The 22,051-nt window shown below is 44.8% G+C and overlaps 1 protein-coding gene across 1 annotated transcript in view; it reads right to left on the bottom strand.

Moving 5' to 3' along the window:
- Positions 1-3,171: 3,171 nt before the first annotated feature.
- LOC121539478 (tetratricopeptide repeat protein 7B) overlaps positions 3,172-22,051 on the bottom strand; it is a 64,052-nt gene continuing 45,172 nt past the window's right edge. Inside the window, exons 17-20 of the mRNA XM_041848000.2 lie at positions 21,710-21,807; positions 12,257-12,397; positions 9,266-9,468; positions 3,172-4,069 (exon numbers count right to left, since the gene is read on the bottom strand). Of these exons, the coding sequence (XP_041703934.1) occupies positions 3,848-4,069; positions 9,266-9,468; positions 12,257-12,397; positions 21,710-21,807 (664 nt within the window). The 3' untranslated portion in view covers positions 3,172-3,847. The remainder of the gene's footprint in view (positions 4,070-9,265; positions 9,469-12,256; positions 12,398-21,709; positions 21,808-22,051) is intronic.

A 22,051-nucleotide genomic window follows, 5' to 3' on the forward strand; every position in this document is an offset into this window, starting at 1 on the left:
GCTAATAATTATCAGTCAGAAATAATAACAATAATAATCATCTGCACTTATAATCAAAGGTAATGTGAAAAACAAACAAAAACTATATTCATATTCTTTGTTTTGGACAGAAAGAATCCATAGACAAGACATGAAGTGTTTTAGAATCACTGTTTTTGGCATTCACTTTAGTGAGCTTGTGACCTAACTAACTGATTTAAGGTTACAGTAACTGAAATAACAACAATCTGATGTAACCCAACATATCAGGCATAAAATAAATGCCTGAGTGGGGTCCCCACATCCGGTTTTCAGGGGAAAAGGAAGCTAAGTTGAAGATACTGTATCCCTGAAAATCGGATGTTTCCGGTTCTACCTACCCACTGGGTGCATCTGATTAGGTTTATCGAGGAGGAGGAGCTCATTTTAAACACAGTAGCATCACCCGTTTTAAACTGTTTCATTTTGGGATGCAGAGGAACAGCAAGAGAGGACACAACCTCATGACACGTGTGTGAGGCCTTCCACACTCAGAGTGTGGGATATCATGTAAACTATAGTTTCACCATAAAATATACATCTTTCAAGTGACAGTGTGTAACTTCTTTAACAGTTTTTCTCCATGAACTAATAACCACAAGCCTTTTAAACACGCAAATGTACAAACGCACATACAAACAAGTGCATATATACACACGCACAGACACGCATACCGTACATACATACAAGCATTGTCAAGTTAAGCATAGTCAGCATCGTTGGGGTTGAAAGCTACAACAATGCACTAGCACAGACAAGGTGGGGGGGGGTGATGGTATGCACCACTGTGGCCAGCCATTGTCCGCAGCATAGCACTACATTGTCCATGTCATCTGGAACGCAAACCTCTGCAACTCTGTCTGCCTGAAAATCCCTCTGTACTGACCGTCTCCTCTCCCATCAATCAACAGCCAGAGAAAAGAGATGGATCAGTGAGTAGCCTCTTCCCCGCTGATTTCCACCATATACACCACTGGTCAAAAGTTTTAGAACACCTACTCATTCAAGGGTTTTTCCCTTCTACATTGTAGAATAATAGTGAAGACATCAAAGCTATGAAAAAACACATATGGAATCATGTAGTAACCAAAAAAGTGTTAAACATATCAAGATATATTTTATATTTGAGATTCTTCAAATAGCCACCCTTTGCCTTGGTGACAGCTTTGCACAATCTTGGCAGTCTCTCAACCAGCTTCATGAGGTAGTCACCTGGAATGCATTTCAATTAACAGGTGTGCCTTGTTAAAAGTTAATTAGTGGAATTTCTTTCCTTAATGCGTTTAAGCCAATCAGTTGTGTTGTGACAAGATAGGGGGGGTATACAGAAGATAGCCCTATTTGGTAAAATACCAACTCCATATTATGGCAAGAACAGCTCAAATAAGCAAAGAGAAATTACAGTCCATCATTACTTTAAGATATGAAGGTCAGTCAATACGGAACATTTCAACTTTGAACGTTTATTCAAGTGCAGTCGCAAAAACCATCAAGCGCTATGACGAAACTGGCTCTCATGAGGACCGCCACAGAAATGGAAGACCCAGTTACCTCTGCTGCAGAGGATAAGTTCATTAGAGTTACCAGCCTCAGAAATTGCAGCAAAATAAATGCTTCACAGAGTTCAAGTAACAGACACATCTCAACATCAACTGTTCAGAGGAGACTGTGTGAATCAGGCCTTCATGGTCGAATTGCTGCAAAGAACCCACTACTAAAGGACACCAATAATAAGAAGAGACCTGCTTGGGCCAAGAAACACGAGCAATGGACATTAGACCGGTGGAAATGTGTCCTTTGGTCTGGAGTCCAAATTTGAGATTTTTGGTTCCAACCGCTGTGTCTTTGTGAGACACGGTGTGGATGAACGGATGATCTCCGCATGTGTATTTCCCACTGTAAAGCATAGAGGAGGAGGTGTTATGGTGTGGGGGTGCTTTGCTGGTGACACTGTCTGTGATTTTATAATTCAAGGCACACTTAACCAGCATGGCTACCACAGCATTATGCAGCGATACACCATCCCATCTGGTTTGGGCTTAGTGGGACTATAATTTGTTTTTCAACAGGACAATGACCCAACACACTTCCAGGCTGTGTAAGGGCTATTTTACCAAGAAGGAGAGTGATGGAGTGCTGCATCAGATGACCTGGCCTCCACAATCCCCCTACCTCAACCAAATTGAGATGGTTTGGGATGAGTCGAACCACAGAGTGAAGGAAAAGCAGTCAACAAGTGCTCAGCATATGTGGGAACTCCTTCAAGACTGTTGGAAAAGCATTCCAGGTGAAGCTGGTTGAGAGAATGCCAAGAGTGTGCAAAGCTGTCATCAAGGCAAAGGGTGGCTATTTGAAGAATCTCAAATATAAAATATATATATTTTTTGGTTACTACATGATTCCATATGTGTTATTTCATAGTTTTGATGTCTTCACTATTATTCTACAATGTAGAAAATAGTAAAAACTAAGAAAAACCCTTGAATGAGTAGGTGTTCAAAAAAAATTGACCGGTAGTGTATACACTGAACAAAAATATAAATGCAACATACAACAACGATTTTACTGAGTTACAGTTCATATTAGGAAATCAGTCAATTTAAATGAATTCATTAGGCCCTAATCTATGGATTTCACATGATTGGGCAGGGGCGCAGCCATGGGTGGGCTTGGGAGGGCATAGGTCCACCCACTTGGGAGCCAGGCCCACCCACTGGGGAGCCAGGCTCAGCCGATCAGAATTTGTTTTCCCCCACAAAAAGGCTTTATTACAAACATAAATACTCCTCAGTTTCATCAGGTGGGTGGTGAAGATGCCGGATGTGGAGGTCCTGGGCTGGAGTGGTTACACGTGGTCTGCGGTTGTGAGGCCGGTAAGACGTACTGCCAAATTCTCTAAATCAACGTTGGAGGCGGCTTATGGTAGAGAAATGAACATTCAATTCTCTGGCAACAGCTCTGGTGGACATTCCTGCAGTCAGCATGCCAATTGCACACTCCCTCAAAACTTGAGACATCTGTGTCATTGTGTTGTGTGACTAAACTGCACTTTTTAGAGTGGCCTTTTATTGTCCCCAGCACAAGGTGCACCTGTGTAATGATCATGCTGTTTAATCAGCTTCTTGATATGCCACACGTCAGGTGGATGGATTATCTTGGCAAAGGAAAAATGCTCACTAACAGGGGATGTAAACAAATTTGTTCACCAAATTTGAGAGAAATAAGCATTTCTGGTATCTTCATTTCAGATCATGATACCTGGGACCAACACTTTGCATGTTGCGTTTATATTTTTGTTCAGTGTAGATTAGATAAAGGCTGGAGTGCAGGAGTCATAGTCAGGCACAGCAAGGGATTGTGGGATACGATACATTGGTCACAGCATAGACTAGGGGGCGGGGACAGCACATCGGTGTTGGCATGGCAACAACAGTCACATTGATGTACATTATTGGACCAGATAGAGAATTCTGTTCTGTCAGTGTTCGTTTTTTTTTGTCCATGGTCACTACCTCCCTCCAGCTCATTTAGCTAGGCCTATGAATGGCCTCAAGAGGAGAGAGGTAGTTGTCCAATCTCATTGGGATGAAAGAGGTGGGCCTGAGGCATCACAGGGTGGATGTTGGTGGTGGTTCTGACAGCAAAGAGGCCTGAAAGCAGGAGGTGGTAGGTAGGAGGAAGGTTTTTGGCACCTTCACACTGGAGGGGATAAAGCAGCTTGTGTGTGTGTGTGTGTGTGTGTATGTGTGTGTATATATATATATATATATATATATATATATATAATATGTGTGTGCGTGTGTGTGTGTGTGTGTGCGTCTCTCCCAGGTCAGAGTTGTCGTGGTATGATGGTGAAGGGCAATATGGGGCTGGAGGCCTCTAGCTCCAGGGCGGTAAGGAAACACTCTGTAGCGGCGGCAGCGTTGCCCTGAGCCTGCAGCACCTCCCCCAGGCTGTTCCACACGTCGTGGGCCGTCGAGTTCACCTGCACCGCGTCCCGAAGGATCTTCTCTGCCAGGCTGTACCGCTGCAGCTGGTGCAGGATCAGACCCTAGAAGAGAGGGAGAGAGATGGAGTGTGTGAGTGACATAATGAAGGAGTGAGAAAGGGGGGTGAAAGATGTTCTCTGCCAGGCTGTATCGCTGCAGCTGGTGCAGGATCAGACCCTAGGAAAGAGGGAGAGAGAGAGAGGGAGGGAGAGAGAGTGGGAGAGAGAGAGAGGGGAGAGGGGGAGCGAGAGAGGGAGGGAGAGAGAGAGGGGGAGAGCTTTACAGTCTGTAACACTGACTCAGAGAGAGGAGTCAGTCTAAACCCTTCTGTTTATCACTGCCCAGCTGACTCCGTCCTAGTGACACACACACACACACACACAGAGTGAACTGTACAATCACACACTCCATTTAGTCACATCCTACACTCATGTAATCTCATCCTTTCAATTAACTTCTCAAAGCGGCCAGCCTTTAAAAACCAGGCTAAGTAACTGTTAAACTAACACAAAAAGGTCAGCCATTGTCGCTACAGCAGATAGCTAAATCCTTCACAGAGTAACCTTGAGGCTCTTTCCCCAAGGCTCCATGGAGAGAAACGGGCTCAAACAGACAGAGACAAACACACAGAGACACACACAAAGAGAGAGAGAGGGAGAGAGAGAGAGTAGAGAGAAAAAGAGAGAGGAGAGAGAAAGAGAGAGAGAGAGAGAGGGAAATAGAGAGAGCGAGAGAGAGAAGAGAGCAGTCAGCACAGTTAGGGGCCAGGGAGAGCCATCTCCTGTCCGAGGAAGGGGCTCCACCCTGTGACTCTGCACCCCTCCACCGCACTCTGACTGAATGACAGAAAGACAGACAGAGGTGTGTGTGTGTGTATGTGTTTGTGTGCCCCCCGTCGCTCCCCGTCCCCCGAGCTGACAGGCTGTTGAGATGTGACAAGCCTGCTTATTGCTGAGACCAACGAGACAGACGCCAAAATAAAATCCAAAATGAAAAGCTCAGATACAGCAGAACTGACACAGAGTGATGTGCGGCTGTGGCCCCGGCCGCAGCAAGCTGCTCTGAGCTGCTACGCTGCTTAATTACTCAAAAGTGTGTGTGTGGGGGGGGGGGGGGAGCAGGCCTGGCACTGCAGCCAGAGACAGACACCCCTGGGAAATGCCATAGATAGAGAGAGGGATATGGAGTGAAAAGGAAAGAGAGAATACAGAAATAAGAGGAGAAGAAGTCTGGGCCCTGCCATTGCCGCATTAACACCAACTCCATTTAAGTGTAAAAATTTGAGATGGAGAGAGAGAGAGAGAAAGAGAAAGAGAGAGGGATAGAATAAAGAAGGAGTAAAAGTCCTTGCACCATTATCTGCTGCATTAACACCATTAAAAAGTTGCTGGCTGCTGCTACCAGTGCGGTGCATAGTTGGCATCTTCTCAGAAGAAACTGTGGTAACTACATCTAATAACTGTCCTATAGCATCAAAGCGCTGACACACACCACTGCTACAGCATCAAACTACTGGTCTGGTCCCAACAATGTAAAACAGCTGACTCATCTGCTGCTAAAGCAACAGCTCAACTGATACCACTGCAACCTGATCTATCAAGTGGTGGTTCCCAGCAAGCTAGCATTAATGGAGCAACACAACCCGTATAATACCACCACCAAACTGTAAGATATGCAGCGCCATCACTAGATAAGCCCGTCTATGCCTATCAAAGAGCTCAGTAACACAGACTAGTTGTGGGAACAGGATCTGTGTTAGTGTTGTCGCAATACCAGCATTTTGACTTCAATACCGATACCAGATTTAGTATCATGATACTCGATACCATCACGATACTGGATACCAAAAAACAATACCAGGGGAAAAAAAGAAAGGGGTATTAGCCAAAGTCACAGAATGGAACTTGATCCAGATATATCTTTTAAGTTCAATATCATTACCTTTGACATTTTTGAATGTATGAATTAATGAATCAATTATACAAATCAATTTGACTTGTTTTTTTTAACCAATCTAACTACATAACGGTAATAATTTATTTGAATGGTAAATCTCTATTGATAAACTGGGTAAATCAGGATGCAGCCTAGGCCTATTTACAATACAGGTGAATGCATATTCAATAGGAGTGTGTGCATGCATTGAGTTATTGAGCTTGTTTTGGCTGATTTCATGGGGCTACAGATGAAAAACAATCTGTTTCCCTTCTATTTGGGACTTATTTTATTGTACTGATCAATAACATTTGCATAGAAGAAGCAATCTATTTTATAAAAGTGTGCGCTGTCGCTTCAAGACCCATGACGTCATTCACAAACACAGTTCAAGCCATGAGCAAATATTATCTTGACTGGAAGAGATGTGAGGCGGGGGAGACGAAGTGAATGAAAAAGGTTTTGGGTCACAATCAGCTTTGAAATCAGCAATATTTTGCATTGTGGTTTGCATATTATCCAAAACAAGGTACTAGGGTAGTGAATTGATGGAAAGTTAGCCTACAAAGCTGGAAGCTACTCGTATCTTCTTGCATTGTAAAGTGTTCCAGCCTGTAATGGACATCGTTTTGTTAACAGTAATTAACAGTTTCAATATTTCTACATGCTGTGTTGCCTTATCGAAGTGTGTTAACTTCTGTGCAGCATGAGTGGTGATGCAGCCCAGACTCCCAGTGAGTGCAGTGGCTCCTCAGGACAGGCTAGAGCTAGCAATTAGTAAATGGAGCAGGCACGGAGCAGGCACAGAACAGGCACGGTGGAGACTTCTGCTGTGCTGATAGACTTGATCCTCCCTCAATCAGTAGACGACATGAGACACATTTGACAGAAGTACCGATAGTTGTAAAAAAAATCTCAAAATAAACCGTTTATCAAGTTTCGGTATACCGTGCAACACTAATATGTGTTACCACACGGACAGGCATAGTAGATCCAAGGACAGTATGGTCGTAGCCAGTCCGGAGAGGAAATTAATAGTTCATGAAAAGTGGAGGGAAGATTTGAGGAATGAAATGTGGAGAGGAGAGGAGTCTCTAAGCCTCAGGCTGATTCTGTTTGATCCAGTCTAGAAGTCACAGATGTATTAGCAGAACCCTCTGGATTCTCTCCCTCCCTCTCTCTCCCGCTCTCTTGCGCTCTCTCTTGCGCTCTCGCTCCATCCCTCTCCGTGTCTCTCTCTCTCTCGCTTTCCGTTCATTAGTCAGAGTGGTGGAGTGATGCACAGCCCTCCACAAAGTGGCCTGTCAGGGCAGAGGGGTGGATGGAGAGATGGAGAGAGGGAACAGAGGGACAGTGTGTATAAATCCATACAGTGTGCCAGACCCATTACCACGTCGCTTTATCAGCTCTGACAAACAGTCTGACTGACAAACGACACTGTGCATCCCAGACACGACGCCAATGCAATGCACGGCGGAACAATCCCACCACCCAGCAGCCATCAAACACTGCACCCAACGCCATCCATCACACCAGGCAAACTAGTCCAGTCACCATCACACCAGTCACAAACTAGTACAGTGAGTCACCATCACACAGCCACAACACAAACTAGTCCAGTCACCATCACAACACAAACTAGTCCAGTCATCATCACACCACCACAACACAAACTAGTCCAGTCATCATCACACCACCACAACACAAACTAGTCCAGTCATCATCACAACACAAACTAGTCCAGTCATCATCACACCACCACAACACAAACTAGTCCAGTCATCATCACACCACCACAACACAAACTAGTCCAGTCATCATCACAACACAAACTAGTCCAGTCATCATCACACCACCACAACACAAACTTGTCCAGTCATCATCACAACACAAACCAGTCCAGTCATCATCACACCACCACAACACAAACTTGTCCAGTCACCATCACAACACAAACTACAGTCAGAGGGACGGGGCTCCACTATTCAGCTCAGTAAGGGACTCAAAAAATGGTGTGTGTGTGTGTCCATTACGGCGGGAGTCAGGACTGCTCTCCTTAGTGTTCCTCTATAAGAAAGAGGCTAATTTATAATTCAATAGGTTTTGGAAGGAGGTTTCCACTCAGTGATAAGCTTACTTGGAGTAAAAGACAAAGTAAGGCTTTTAAAACAGACACACATTTTTATACTTAATTTTCAGCAGGATACAGGAGCACTGTCTTTCTACTAGAACACAGTTAAAGCAGAGACTTTGAACTGGGAAACGGAACACAGAGAGAAGAGAATAGTGTTTTCAGCAGAGAACACAAATCAGGTCTTGGTCAATAAGCTGCTCTGCTCTCTGACTAATCCTGTTCCTGTCTCAGCATCATCTCTTCCTGAGGACACAGATCCGCAGGCACGCAAGCGCACACACAGTTGAGTGAATAGGCACACACATTAAGACAGTTCTCTACCATAGCCCCATGCATTATTCCATTCTAGCTGGACTGCACAACACAGTAGAGAAGCTCTAAACGTTTCACTTTTGCTCCAAGCTGTACAGTATGAGAGAGAGAGAGCAAGAAAGAGCGAGCGAGAGAGAGAAAAAGCGAGAGAGAGAAAGAGCTAATTTAAAAAAAGGATCCGATTGGAAAATCTCCCTGCTTGAGGTGCTGACACAGCACAATGTGGTGGGTTCTTCTGGGTTTATTCTGTATTCACCACCAACCAATCACAAGCTTCCATTTCCAATTTCCATAATTGGGTTTCTACTATGAGCTCATCAGATAGAGAGATGCTGTGTCTCTTGTTCTTGTGCGCTCTCTTTCTCGGTATCTCTCTCCCTCCTTCTCCTCCAAAAGGCCCGTTTCATTAGGCTCAATGCAGCCTTTTCATCCCCAAAGTGTCTCATTTGTAATAAAAACAATAAAGGCTGGGGAACAGAAAGAAAAGTTAATCTGCTAACAGCATGAGTCAGACCTGCAGTCTCTCCTTTCAAAGTGATGAGCAAGCAGCATGGAGGTTTACAGTGTTACAGTAACAATGGGCTTCCCCCCTCTGTACCACTTCACTATGACCTGAGAGAGTAACTCTATGGGAGCTATATGACTGGGAGGCACTATGGATATGGGACTGAATGTCAGCTGTCAGACTACATGGTTGGCGTGGCAGTAGAAGGGAAGAGAAGAGACGGGAGAGAAGAGAGAGAGAGAACAGAACAGATGTGAAGGGAGGGATGAAGAGGTCCAGGACTCACTAGTCTCCTCATAGTCTTGACGTGGGTAGGGCTGATGATGGAGAGAGAGATACAAGAGAAGACGGGAAAAGAAGAGAGAGACTCACCAGTCTTTGCATGGTCTTGACGTGGGTGGGGCTGATGGAGAGGGCCTCCTCGTACCATCGTTTGGCCTCGTCCACGTTGCCCCGCAGCTCAGCCACCTGGCCCCGCATAAACAGCACGTTGTGGGACATGGGGAACAGGTTGGCAGCCTCCTGGGTGCAGGCCGTCGCCTCCGCAGGCTTGCCCATGCCAATGTACACCTCCGCTAGAGAGAGAGAAAGCGATAGGGGAGGGAGAGAGAGAGAAAGTAGATAGGGGAGAGGAGGACCGTGAGGTGACACACTGACACAAATAACAGACCAGAGGGGTGATTGCTGTATTCTGTCTTAATGATTTCATCAATAGGAAATGAGAGCTTCTAGCAGGTGGCAGCCAGACTGATAAACATTTACACACACACACACACACCTTATTGCTTTGCAAATAGGGACTTAAAATAAAGCCCATAGATTACATAGACAGACTTGAAAGTGAGTTTTCCAAAAGCAAGAAAACAGACTTCTATCCAAAGATCATATCATGTCTCCTCATTGTCTTCCCTTTGGGTGAAATAGCTGAAAAACTATGATATGAGCAAACATGACCTTAAAGTCGCACTGATGTGTGTGTGTGTGAGTCTGATTGTGCAAAACTGTCCCTGTGTTTCTGTATGTCTGTGTGTGTATGGATGTGTGTGTCTGTGTGTGTCTATGTATGGCTGTGTCTGTGTGTGTCTCCAGGCAGGCTGTTCTCTGTGCAGCCAGCTAAGCCTCCAGTGCTGTCCTCATTTGTTGGTCCCAGAGAAAGGAGGTTATATCCAGGACACCATCCCCCATCTCTCCATTCTCTGGCATTTTGAAACATTTTCATGGAACGCAACAGCCCTGCTCAGCCTCCAGCAGCGTGTGTACGAGACTGTTTGGGGTTGGTTCACAAAGCCTCAGCAGCACTACTAGATAGGCAGGCAGTAGCAGCTGGCTGAGGGAGGGAGGGGACCATGCTCTGCTCTGGCCTCTGCTTCTAGCATTTCAATGCTCTGCAGTGAGAGAAGGAGCGGATTTATCTCCCTCTCCCTGCATCCCCCTCCTTCTCTCTCCCCCTCCCTCTCTTGTCTTCCCTCTACTTGCATTCTCCCCATTTTTCTCTCTCCTCTCTCTTCTTCTCTCTACCTGCCTTCCCCCTTTTTCTCTCACCCCATTTCCTTCTCTCTCCCTCTCCTCTCACAATGCCTCCCTCTCCTCTCCCCCCCATCATTTTATCTCCCTCTCGCTCAGAGCTGATTCAAAGAGAGGCAGTTTTATTAGGAGGTGACGTCCCCTTGGTGTTATTATCAGTGTGAGTATCTATGCAAGGCCGGCAATAAGGATATTGACCAAATAAAGCAGTCAGTGTGTGTGTGTGTGTGTGTGTTCCCACCCATCACAGGAGGAATCCAAATGAAAGGCAGCAGCAGCAGTCCAGGAGGCCCTACCTGGGATATGTTCATGCTTAACAGTCAGACCACCTCACAGGAACATATCGATTCCATTAAGCTGCTGTCTGCTACCCCACCTCCCTTGAGTCAATGGATTACCACTCCCACACACACCCTGCCAATCACTAACACCACACACATGCATGAACACAAGTGCACACACATACACACACACTACTCGAGGATATCATTCTGGATAACTGATATCATTTTTGGTACACATAATTAATGAGAGAGGGTATAATACAATAACAGCAGGATAGTACAACAGCATTATACTAACTCCCCTCTGCCTGTCCAGCCTGTGTGTTACTTACAGAGGTGTAGTGATTCAGTGTACCATAGTGGTGTGTTACAGAGGTGTAGTGTACTACCATAGCTGTGTGTTATAGAGGTGTAGTGACTCAGTGTACCATAGTTGTGTGTTATAGAGGTGTAGTGTACTACCATAGTGGTGTGTTACAGAGGTGTAGTGTACTACCATAGTGGTGTGTTATAGAGGTGTAGTGTACTACCATAGTGGTGTGTTATAGAGGTGTAGTGTACTACCATAGTGGTGTGTTATAGAGGTGTAGTGTACTACCATAGTGGTGTGTTACAGAGGTGTAGTGTACTACCATAGTTGTGTGTTATAGAGGTGTAGTGTACTACCATAGTGGTGTGTTATAGAGGTGTAGTGTACTACCATAGTGGTGTGTTATAGAGGTGTAGTGTACTACCATAGTTGTGTGTTATAGAGGTGTAGTGTACTACCATAGTGGTGTGTTATAGAGGTGTAGTGTACTACCATAGTGGTGTGTTATAGAGGTGTAGTGTACTACCATAGTGGTGTGTTATAGAGGTGTAGTGTACTACCATAGTTGTGTGTTATAGAGGTGTAGTGTACTACCATAGTTGTGTGTTATAGAGGTGTAGTGTACTACCATAGTTGTGTGTTATAGAGGTGTAGTGTACTACCATAGTGGTGTGTTACAGAGGTGTAGTGTACTACCATAGTGGTGTGTTACAGAGGTGTAGTGTACTACCATAGTGGTGTGTTATAGAGGTGTAGTGTACTACCATAGTGGTGTGTTATAGAGGTGTAGTGTACTACCATAGTGGTGTGTTATAGAGGTGTAGTGTACTACCATAGTGGTGTGTTATAGAGGTGTAGTGTACTACCATAGTGGTGTGTTATAGAGGTGTAGTGTACTACCATAGTGGTGTGTTATAGAGGTGTAGTGTACTACCATAGTGGTGTGTTATAGAGGTGTAGTGTACTACCATAGTGGTGTGTTACAGAGGTGTAGTGTACTACCATAGTTGTGTGTTACAGAGGTGTAGTGTACTACCATAGTTGTGTGTTATAGAGGTGTAGTGTACTACCATAGTGGTGTGTTATAGAGGTGTAGTGTACTACCATAGTTGTGTGTTATAGAGGTGTAGTGTACTACCATAGTTGTGTGTTATAGAGGTGTAGTGTACTACCATAGTGGTGTGTTACAGAGGTGTAGTGTACTACCATAGTTGTGTGTTATAGAGGTGTAGTGTACTACCATACCTGCGTGGAGCCAGATCTGGGCCAGAGTCATCCAGGGGTGTAGGGGTCCATGTTTGGGGGCACTGCTCTGCATGGAGGAGGCCACCTCTGACAGGGCCTGTTCCACCCGTGACGCCGCCATGGATGTGGCGTGGACCGAGCCTGCAGAGAGAGGGGGAGGAGGAGAGGACGACAGGGGAGAAGAGGGGATCAGCACAGCAGCACCAGCGCCTCCTCATGGTAAAGGATGCAACTGCAGGCTAACGTTACTCCACTCATTCTGCATCCATCGTTCAGGACATTAGCTGCACAAAACTTCACACACGGATGACTTCATGCCTTGACAAAAAGCTTCATGTTATACAGTGCATTTGGAAAGTATTCAGACCTCTTGACTTTTTCCACATTTTGTTACGTTAGAGCCTTATTCTTAACCTGAAAACAGGTTTTTAGAAATTCATGCAATAAAAAATAAAAAAAAACGAAATACCTTATTTACATATATATTCAGACCCTTCGCTATGAGACTCAAAATTTACCTCAGGTGCATCCTGTTTCCATTGATCATCCTTGAGATGTTTCTACAACTTGATTGGAGTCCACCTGTGGTAGATTCATTTCAATGATTTGGAGAGGCACACACCTGTCTATATAAGGTCCCACAGTTGACAATGCATGTCAGACCAAAAACCAATCCATGAAGGAATTGTCCGTAGAACTCTGAGACAGGATTGTGTTGAGGCACAGATCTGGGGAAGGGTACCAAATAATGTATGCAGCATTGAAGGTCCCCAAGAACACAGTGTCCTCCATCATTCTTAAATGGAAGAAGTTTGGAACCACCAAGACTCTTCCTAGAGCTGGCCTCCCGGCCAAACTGAGAAATCGGGGGAGAAGGGCCTTGGTCAGGGAGTTGAACAAGAACCCGATGGTCAAACTGACAGAGATTCAGAGTTCCTCTGTGGAGATGGGAGAACCTTCGAGAAGGACAACCATCTCTGCAGCACTCCACCAATCAGGCCTTTATGGTAGAGTGGCCAGACAGAAGCCACTCCTCAGTAAAAGGCACATGTCAGCCCACTTGAAGTTTGCCAAAAGGCACCTAAAGGACTCTCAGACCATGAGAAACAAGATTCTCTGGTCTGATGAAACCAAGATTAAACTCTTTGGCCTGAATGCCTAGCATCACGTCTGGAGGAAACCTGGCACCATCCCTACGGTGAAGCATGGTGGTGGCAGCATCATGCTGTGGGGATTATTTTCAGCGGTAGGGACTGGGAGACTAGTCAGGATCGAGGGAAAGATGAACGGAGCAAAGTACAGAGAGATCCTTGATAACAACATGCCCCAGAGCGCTCAGGACCTCAAACTGGGGCGAAGGTTCAACTTCCAACAGGACAACAACCCAAAGCACACAGCCAAGACAACGCAGGAGTGGCTTCGGGACAAGTCTCTGAATGTCCTTGAGTGGCCCAGCCAGAGCCCAGACTTGAACCCAGTCGAACATCTCTGGAGAGACCTGAAAATAGCTGTGCAGTGACACTCCCCATCCAACCTGACAGAGCTTGAGAGGATCTGCAGAGAGGAATGAAAGAAACTCTCCAAATACAGGTGTGCCAAGCTTGTAGCGTTATACCCAAGAAGACTCTATGCTGTAATCACTGCCAAAGGTGCTTTAACAAAGTACTCAGTAAAAGTACTCAGTAAAGGATCTGAATACTTATACTTATTTAATTTTTTTATAAATTTGCAAACATTTCTGAAAACCTGTTTTTGCTTTGTCATTATGGGGTATTGTTTGTAGATTGATGAGGAAAAAAACAAATTTAATGCATTTTAAAATAAGGTTGTAAAGTAACAAAATGTGGAAAAAGTCAAGGGGTCTGAATACTTTCCGAATGCACTGTATAGGCTACTAGTGACAGGCAGCGTTACTAAGTCAGTAGTTATTAACTGTCTGTTATCCTTGCAAACCACTGATTCACATATCCAGATGTATAGATGTACAATAACCTGGCTGTAGCTGTACAAACTAGGCCAACTGCTTTACATTTGGGACTGGAGTTGGTTGAAAATACTATTTGGAGTGGAAACTACTTTCCCCGGCTCTAAAGAGCGAGAGAGCTTTCATTATTGGCCTCAAAGAGCTTTAGATTAAAGCACAAATGCTCCCTATCTTCAAATCCTGTCAAGAAGATCTAGTGAAAGCGCCGGGGCAAAGAAAAGTCCCGCGATTTAGGGGGGAGAGAAAATATCCCTGGCTATAGAGAGATGTTTTTGATAAAGTCTTGCGAGATTTGACTTGTGTTTAAGCTGAAATGGGAATAGGGATCAGTCTCTGGGTTCTCTATCTGCATGGCAGGCTTTTTGGTGAGGCACACACACACAGCCACTTCTCACTCTCTCACTCTCACACTCTCTCTCTCTCTCTCACACACACACACACACACACACACACACACACACACACACACACACACACACACACACACACACACACACACACACACACACACACACACACACACACACACACACACACACTTTCTGCATACTGGAGCTAAGTGACTCTTTTACGCTATAGAACCTTTAACAACTAGTAACATCCATCTACTGTCCATATGAACGCTTTAACACGCACTCTTCTCCTCAACACACTTCACTCACCTTTACTACCGACTGCCCATAAAACACAACACTGACTCCTATTATTACCTCAACACACTAGTGATGAACACAATCTCAACCATACATATAACGTTCTATATGTTATAGCTCTATGATCTGAACACAGTAACTCCTCTAAGCACTCTCTCTCCTACCACTACACATCCTTCACTCTGTCTCTCTGAACACCCACCCCACTGCACACAGGATTACAGGCAGGCAGGCAGCCTTTCACATCAAACGGCTTCACTCTTCTCTAGTCTCTCCTCATATCAGAAAAATAACACTTTTGCTTTCTCTCTGGCTCCCTGATTATTGACTGAAGCGACAGTCACACAGTATGCATCTAAAAACCCTGTCAGTGTCCCAAATTGCATCATATTCCATATATAGGGCTCTACTTTTGATCAGAGCCCTATGTACTCTGGTCAAAGGTAGTGCACTATAAAGAGAATAGGGTGCCATTTGGGACTCAGTCCCTGAGATCGATACCCTTCCCTCCCTCACAGCAGCACTAAGCCTACAGAGCCCCAGTCTCAGCCCTAGCTCCCACATTTAGCATGCAGACTGGAGACACCGGCTCTGTTCAAAGTATTGTACTATATAGGGAATAGGGTGCCATTTGTGATGCAACCAGCGTCAACCATGGAACTCCACAGCCATAGACCATGTCAGCCATATTGAGCGTATTGGCATGGTCTGAAGGGCTTTACCTGTTCTAGTCATTCTATTTCTATGGCCACACCAATATGATATGGCTGAAGAAGGTTTATCGCAGAAGGAAGGAACACCCTGTTGAGTGGAGGGATTGATTGGCTTAAAAGGTCCCTGAATAGATCAAGAAAGAGCACCAGGAGCTGTACCATCAAGACAGACGGCTGTATCACCAAGCAGGCTGTAGATACTATTTTTATCCAGTTAAGTCAATTAAATGGCACCCACAGCAGGTGACTGGGTCAAATTAAGCCTGGATTAAACCGGTGTAATCTTAACCTGGATGAGTGAAAATGGTAATCCATGCAGTTAGGAAAGAATTACACAAACACTCTCTCACACACACAGCGGCCTAAAAGGGTAGACAAAAGTGCCTTCATGCAAGGTACAAAGCGCAAGGCACTGATGGGGAGCGATGTGGAAGGTGGGTTTTCAGTTCACAGCAGCACAGAAAGAATCTACACGTTCTTAAAGAAACAGTATCCATTTCACCGGGGCTTGAGAGCACAGAGCTGCTTCCTCCTCATCCATTCTCCTCTTCTGTTTTGTTTCTAGTGAAGACCAAGAGAATGTCAAAGAACACCGGGCTGGCCGTATGTGGCCGTATGAAAAGAGAGTGGCCTTTGTATGTTATCTGTCAGGGAAGCTTAAAGGAAACCTATTAATAGTCTGTGAAAGCCTAGAGGCCCAGCAGTGAAACTGACTGGTCTCCACAACACAACAGTCAGTCATGGACAACATTGTCCTTTTGACTGAACGGCTCCATCAGATAGCTCCATAACTAACGCAAATAAAATGAGAAATGAAAAAACAAACACAGCTAGCCCGTCTGGGACTGGTCTGGCTAATGAGCTCTGTATTGTATGGTGGAGGGAGCCTATACAATAAGGCTGTGTGTCTGGTAGAGCAGCCAGCCAGGGGAAATGATACTGCCTCTTTAATTATGGAGCTGCCTACTCCATAGCTGGCCCACCGAGTCAGGAAGCTCAGTGAGCTAATTGTTCAGCTGTAGCACAAAGGGCCTGAGGACAAAAATAAATAAATAAAACAAAAAAACTAAACAGAAAATAAGGTGAGCTAGCGAGTAGCGACAGGACAGCCTCCGGTACGGTCCACACATGGTGGATGACTGACTGACTTTAGGAGCACAGACAGACAGAGGGACAGGCAGGTGGTTGCTGGTGACGGATGGATACATTGACTGTGGAGGAAAAATCAGGCCAAGGCCAGGAGGAGTGATACATCAGTCAGAGTCCAGCGTCTCAGTGGGCAAAGAGAGAGGGAGCGGAGGGAGAAAAGCGCTACTTACAAACTGAAAACATGGAGTAAAAACCATGATACTGATGAAAGTTAGCATCTGGAGGGCTGCCTTTAAAATAACAAATCAACAACAAACAACAAAGAACAAAGATTACTTAAGAGAAAATTAATTAAAGAGGGAAAATTAAAAGATACAGCTAGGAGAAAACTTAAATCACTTCCACTCAACAACAAAACTGAAGTATACTTAGCGGGAACATTTCAAAAGACACTAACATTAGTGAATGCTGAAGTTATTTATGCTAAGTTAGTGCCAGTGAAAATGGATCCACACAATGATTCACTATCAATGTGTCAATCCAATCCATCCTAAACTGTTTCACCCCTGCAAGTTTTTGTAGTTGCTATTGCCACCATTGACAAAGGTTGAGGCTGCAGTGCAAGCTTTTCCTTCCCTAATCACCTTCATCATGTTCCTTATTTAAACATTAAACACATTATGGTGGCAAACACAAAAACCTTAGACCTCTATTGCAGGTGTAAATACACTGTGGTTACTTGAAGTGCCTCAATCCAACCCTTTATCTAGCAGTAAAACATAATGGTACAACGGAAGGTGGCGGGGGAAAGATAGTGGAACACCAAAGGACAAATGAACAGAGTGATGAATAGAAAGAGAAAGCCAAGGGACACAAGAGAGCTAGATAGAGGAGAGAACAGAACAGGAAATACTGTGACGTGTGTGTGGACGGTGAGCGTGCTTGAGCGAGTGCGGGTGGGTTCTACCTGTAGTGCCTGGAGAGTTTACCTGTAGTTCTAGTGCCTAACCGGAACCTCTCCTCACACTCTGTATACTACACTTCCTTTGTTAACCCCAAAACATACAAACTCCATGCCAACTGAACTGACATCTTGTTTGTCAGAGGTTGTTGTTTCATCCTCTTTGTCTGTGGCTGGTAACAGAGAAGACCATAGAACAAGTGAACCCCAGTCGGTCTTAAAACCCAGTCAGTCAGATAGATAGATACGGGGCCGTTCGTTCACCTCTCTTTCACTCTTTCTTTCTCTCTTTCCTTCTCATATCCTCAGTGTCTGCTGACTCATTCAGTCTAAGCCGGACGGGGCAGCCACTCAGGCAGATTAGGGACTTAACGTCGCCCTCTCAGTGTCTCCGTGGCGATGGGATGGTGATAGGCTGACAGGATCCCGTTAGGCCCACAGGACGGGACACACCTGACTCACTATTAGGCTAACCCAAATCATATTGTGCTGGCTGGCTAGGATATGTTTTCACCTTGTCCTTTCCAGCATGGTTTTTAGCACTGTTAAGGAACTATACATAGAACACACACCCCACCACAGCCCAGAACACTAGTACACTACAACTACTGTATCTAGGGCTTAATCAGTTCAGTCAGTTTCTAAATGGCACCCCATTGCCTATATAGTGCACTACACTAGGGTCTAAACTAGTGCACTATGTAGGGAATAGGGTGCCATTTTGGACGAGTTAAAAAATGCACACTCAGCAAGTATTGTTGTGATTGGGCAGTGAGTCACGCACACCACACCATGCCATTGGCCGCACGTGGTGCAGAGGAGCATTACTATTGGTGGACTGTCGTCGAGGGGTGTGGTCACAGAAAGCATGATGGCCGCCGGCTGGCTTCGGGGGGGTGCAGAGGGGGGTCGGCCTTGGGGGGTGTGATGGGTGGAGGAGGGTGGTGGGAGGGGCCGGCGTGAAAGAGAGGGGAAGAAGGGGAGGCGGGCTCGGACCCCGAGAGAGAGGAGGAGCCGGAGACAGAGACTAGAAACAACAGAAAAGTAAAGGATGACACAGATATGTATATAAAACACAGAACATGTGAAGAATGCAGCCTTTCCATAGCAACGGCTAACTGAAAGAAGAGAAAAATGGCAAAGCTGACAGAGAGACCTTTCAGTTGATCAGTCTGAGGAGTATTTCTGTCTGTAATAAAGCCCTTTTGTGGGGAAAAACTCATTCTGATTGGCTGGGCCTGGATCCCCCTTGGGTGGGCCTATGTCCATTAGGGCCTAATTTATTTATTTAAATTGACTGACTTCCTTATATGAACTGTAACTCAGTAACATTTGTTCAGTATACTATGATACGGTATGGGGTAATACACAGATAAAAGCCTTTATTGTGATAGGAAGGAAAAGCTGTTGGACATTGAACACTGCAGTAAAAAAAAATAAAAATTCAGAAAATGAAAGTCTTAAAGAGATGTTGACACTTTGACAGGATGTAGTCTAATGGATGTGTCTTAACATCTCTGACAGAGACAGAATGGGGAAATACAAGATGTGATGTTTAAATGTCTGGACAGACTGCATTAGAGTGACATTTTCTAGCTGCAATGACAAGAGACCTACACCTAATCCACATGTGTATATATATGCCTAGAATGCAGAGGAGGCTGGTGGGAGGAGCTATAGGAGGACAGGCTCATTGTAATGGCTGGAATGGAGTAAATGGAATGGTATCAAACACATCAAACAAATGGAAACCACATGTTAAACTCCATTCCATTAACTCCATTCCAGCCATTACAATGAGCCTGTCCTCCTGTAGCTCCTCCCACCAGCCTCCACAGCTAGAATGGTATTCCTTGGCTGAATCTCCAACCCACCACTTCTACTGCTCTGATCACTCAGTAAAAGGCTGAGTGGTTGTTCGGAGGTTCAGCCCTTGATAACAGCAGCTTGTAGTTTACTCCAGTATGGCCATAAACCCTGTAGCCATGGTGACAAAGAGCAATATACAGGTGTGGTTGCAGATACAGTAGTCATGTTGCGACAGGACAGGACACAGTGTGACTATAGTGGCTTGGACATGGATGTACAGTTACAGTAGTAGATTCATGTGAATATATGTAGCTGCTGGTAGTGATGCTTTAACCTGCATGTCCCTGGGATTCATTTTAATACATTTTCATGACTTACAGACATTTGAAGGTTTCTGCTTTTCTCATAATGGAATAGCAACCATGTTAAGTAGCCTGGTCACATACAGTCAGGTCCATAAGTATTTGGACAGTGACACAATTTGCATCATTTTGGGTCTGTACGCCACCACAATGGATTTGAAATTAAACAATCAAGATGTGCTTTAAGTGTTAACGTTCATCTTTAATTTAAGGGTGTTGTCAAAATTATTGTATGAACCGTGTAGGAATTACAACAATTTTTATACATAGCCCCCTGATTTTAGGGGCTCAAAAGTAATTGGACAAACTAACATAATCATAAATTAAATTGTTAGTTTTAACACTTGATTGAAAATCCTTTGCAGTCAATGACTGCCTGAAGTCTGGAACCCATAGACATCACCAGATGCTGGGTTTCTTCCCTGGTGATGCTCTGCCAGGCCTTTACTGCAGCGGTCTTCAGTTCCTGCTTGTTCTTGGGGCGTTTTACCTTCAGTTTTGCCTTCAGCAAGTGAAATGCATTTGCAATTGGATTCAGGTCAGGTGATTGACTTGGCCATTACAGAACATTCCACTTCTTTGCCTTAAAAAAGCATTGGGTTGCTTTCGCAGTATGCTTCGGGTCATTGTCCATCTGCACTGTGAAGCGCCGTCCAATGAGTTTTGAAGCATTTTGCTGAATCTGAGCAGATAATATAGCCCTAAACACTTCAGAATTCATCCTGCTGCTTTTGTCAGCAGTCACATCATCAATAAATACAAGGGAAGCAGTTCCATTGGCAGTCATACATGCCCACGCCATAACACTACCTCCACCATGCTTCACAGATGAGGTGGTATGCTTCGGATCATGAGCAGTTCCTTCCCTTCTCCATACTCTTCTCATCATTCTGGTACACATTGATCTTTGTCTCATCTGTCCATGGGATGTTTTTCCAGAACTGTACAGGCTTTTTTAGATGTTTTTTGGCAAACTCTAAACTGGTCTTCCTGTTTTTGAGGTTTACCAATGGTTTACATCTTGTGGTAAACCCTCTGCATTTACTCTGGTGAAGTCTTCTCTTGATTGTTGACTTTGACACAGATACGTCTACATCCTGGAGGATGTTCTTGATCTGGCCAACTGTTGTGAAGGGGTTTTTCTTCACCAGGGAAATAATTATTCTGTCATCCACCACAGTTGTTTTCCATGGTCTTCCGGGCCTTTTAGTGTTCCTGAACTCACCAGTGCATTCTTTCTTTTTAAGAATGTACCAAATAGTTGATTTTTGCCATCTCTCTGATGGATTTGTTTTGAGTTTTCAGCCTAATGATGGCTTGCTTCACTGGCAGTGACAGCTCTTTGGACTTCATATTGACGGTTAACAACAGATTCCAAATGAAAATGCCACACTTGAAATCAACTCTAGAACTTTTATCTGCTTACTTGTAAATTAACTAATGAGGGAAGAACACCCACCTGGCCATGGAACAGCTGAGCAGCCAATTGTCCAATTACTTTTGGTCCCTTAAAAAGGGGGGACCACATATAAAAAGTGCTGTAATTCCTACACCATTCACCCGAAAGTCTGCACTTTCAGCTCATATTCATTATTTAATTTCAACTCCATAATGCTGTGGTAGACAGCTAAAATAATAATAACTTGGTCAATGTCCAAATATTTATGGAACTGACTGTATCTGTTTGTTCTCCTGCCAACTCCACTGCTGTCATTGTCAAGCCAATGACGTGGCTATGAGTGACAAGGACTTGGCATGATGGCACAAACAGACTGACACTCAGGCTACATGTTAAGTGTCCTGGGGTAAGCTAGTGTTCTGCTTTATAACTCCTCTCCATTTCTCTATGGTTGTGAGGTAGTGGTAGTGAGGTGAGACTTACCCGTCTCTGGATCACTGAAGTCAGGCAGCGTCATGGCATTGAGCGTCCTTCGGTCTGCTATGGCTCTGTCCAACAGGCTGCTGCCTCGACCTGAATCACTGGACACACACAGACAGACACACAGACAGAGAGAGAAAAGAGGTAAAACACCAACTAGATAGCTAAGCTTCCTAAAAAAACGTCTCTGCCCATCTATCCTCTTAGCATGACAACTGCACAGGTTAAGAGCTGTGTTTTTGTCTGTCTTAGGTAAGATTCACAGTTACTGCATGGGATGGGTGATGAAACCAAGAGCAACGCTCCAAGTTTAGGAAGGGGTGAGGTAGTAGGCAGCGGACTGGG

This window comes from Coregonus clupeaformis, chromosome 25 (assembly GCF_020615455.1).
Source record: "Coregonus clupeaformis isolate EN_2021a chromosome 25, ASM2061545v1, whole genome shotgun sequence".
In the NCBI taxonomy this organism is placed as follows: domain Eukaryota; kingdom Metazoa; phylum Chordata; class Actinopteri; order Salmoniformes; family Salmonidae; genus Coregonus; species Coregonus clupeaformis.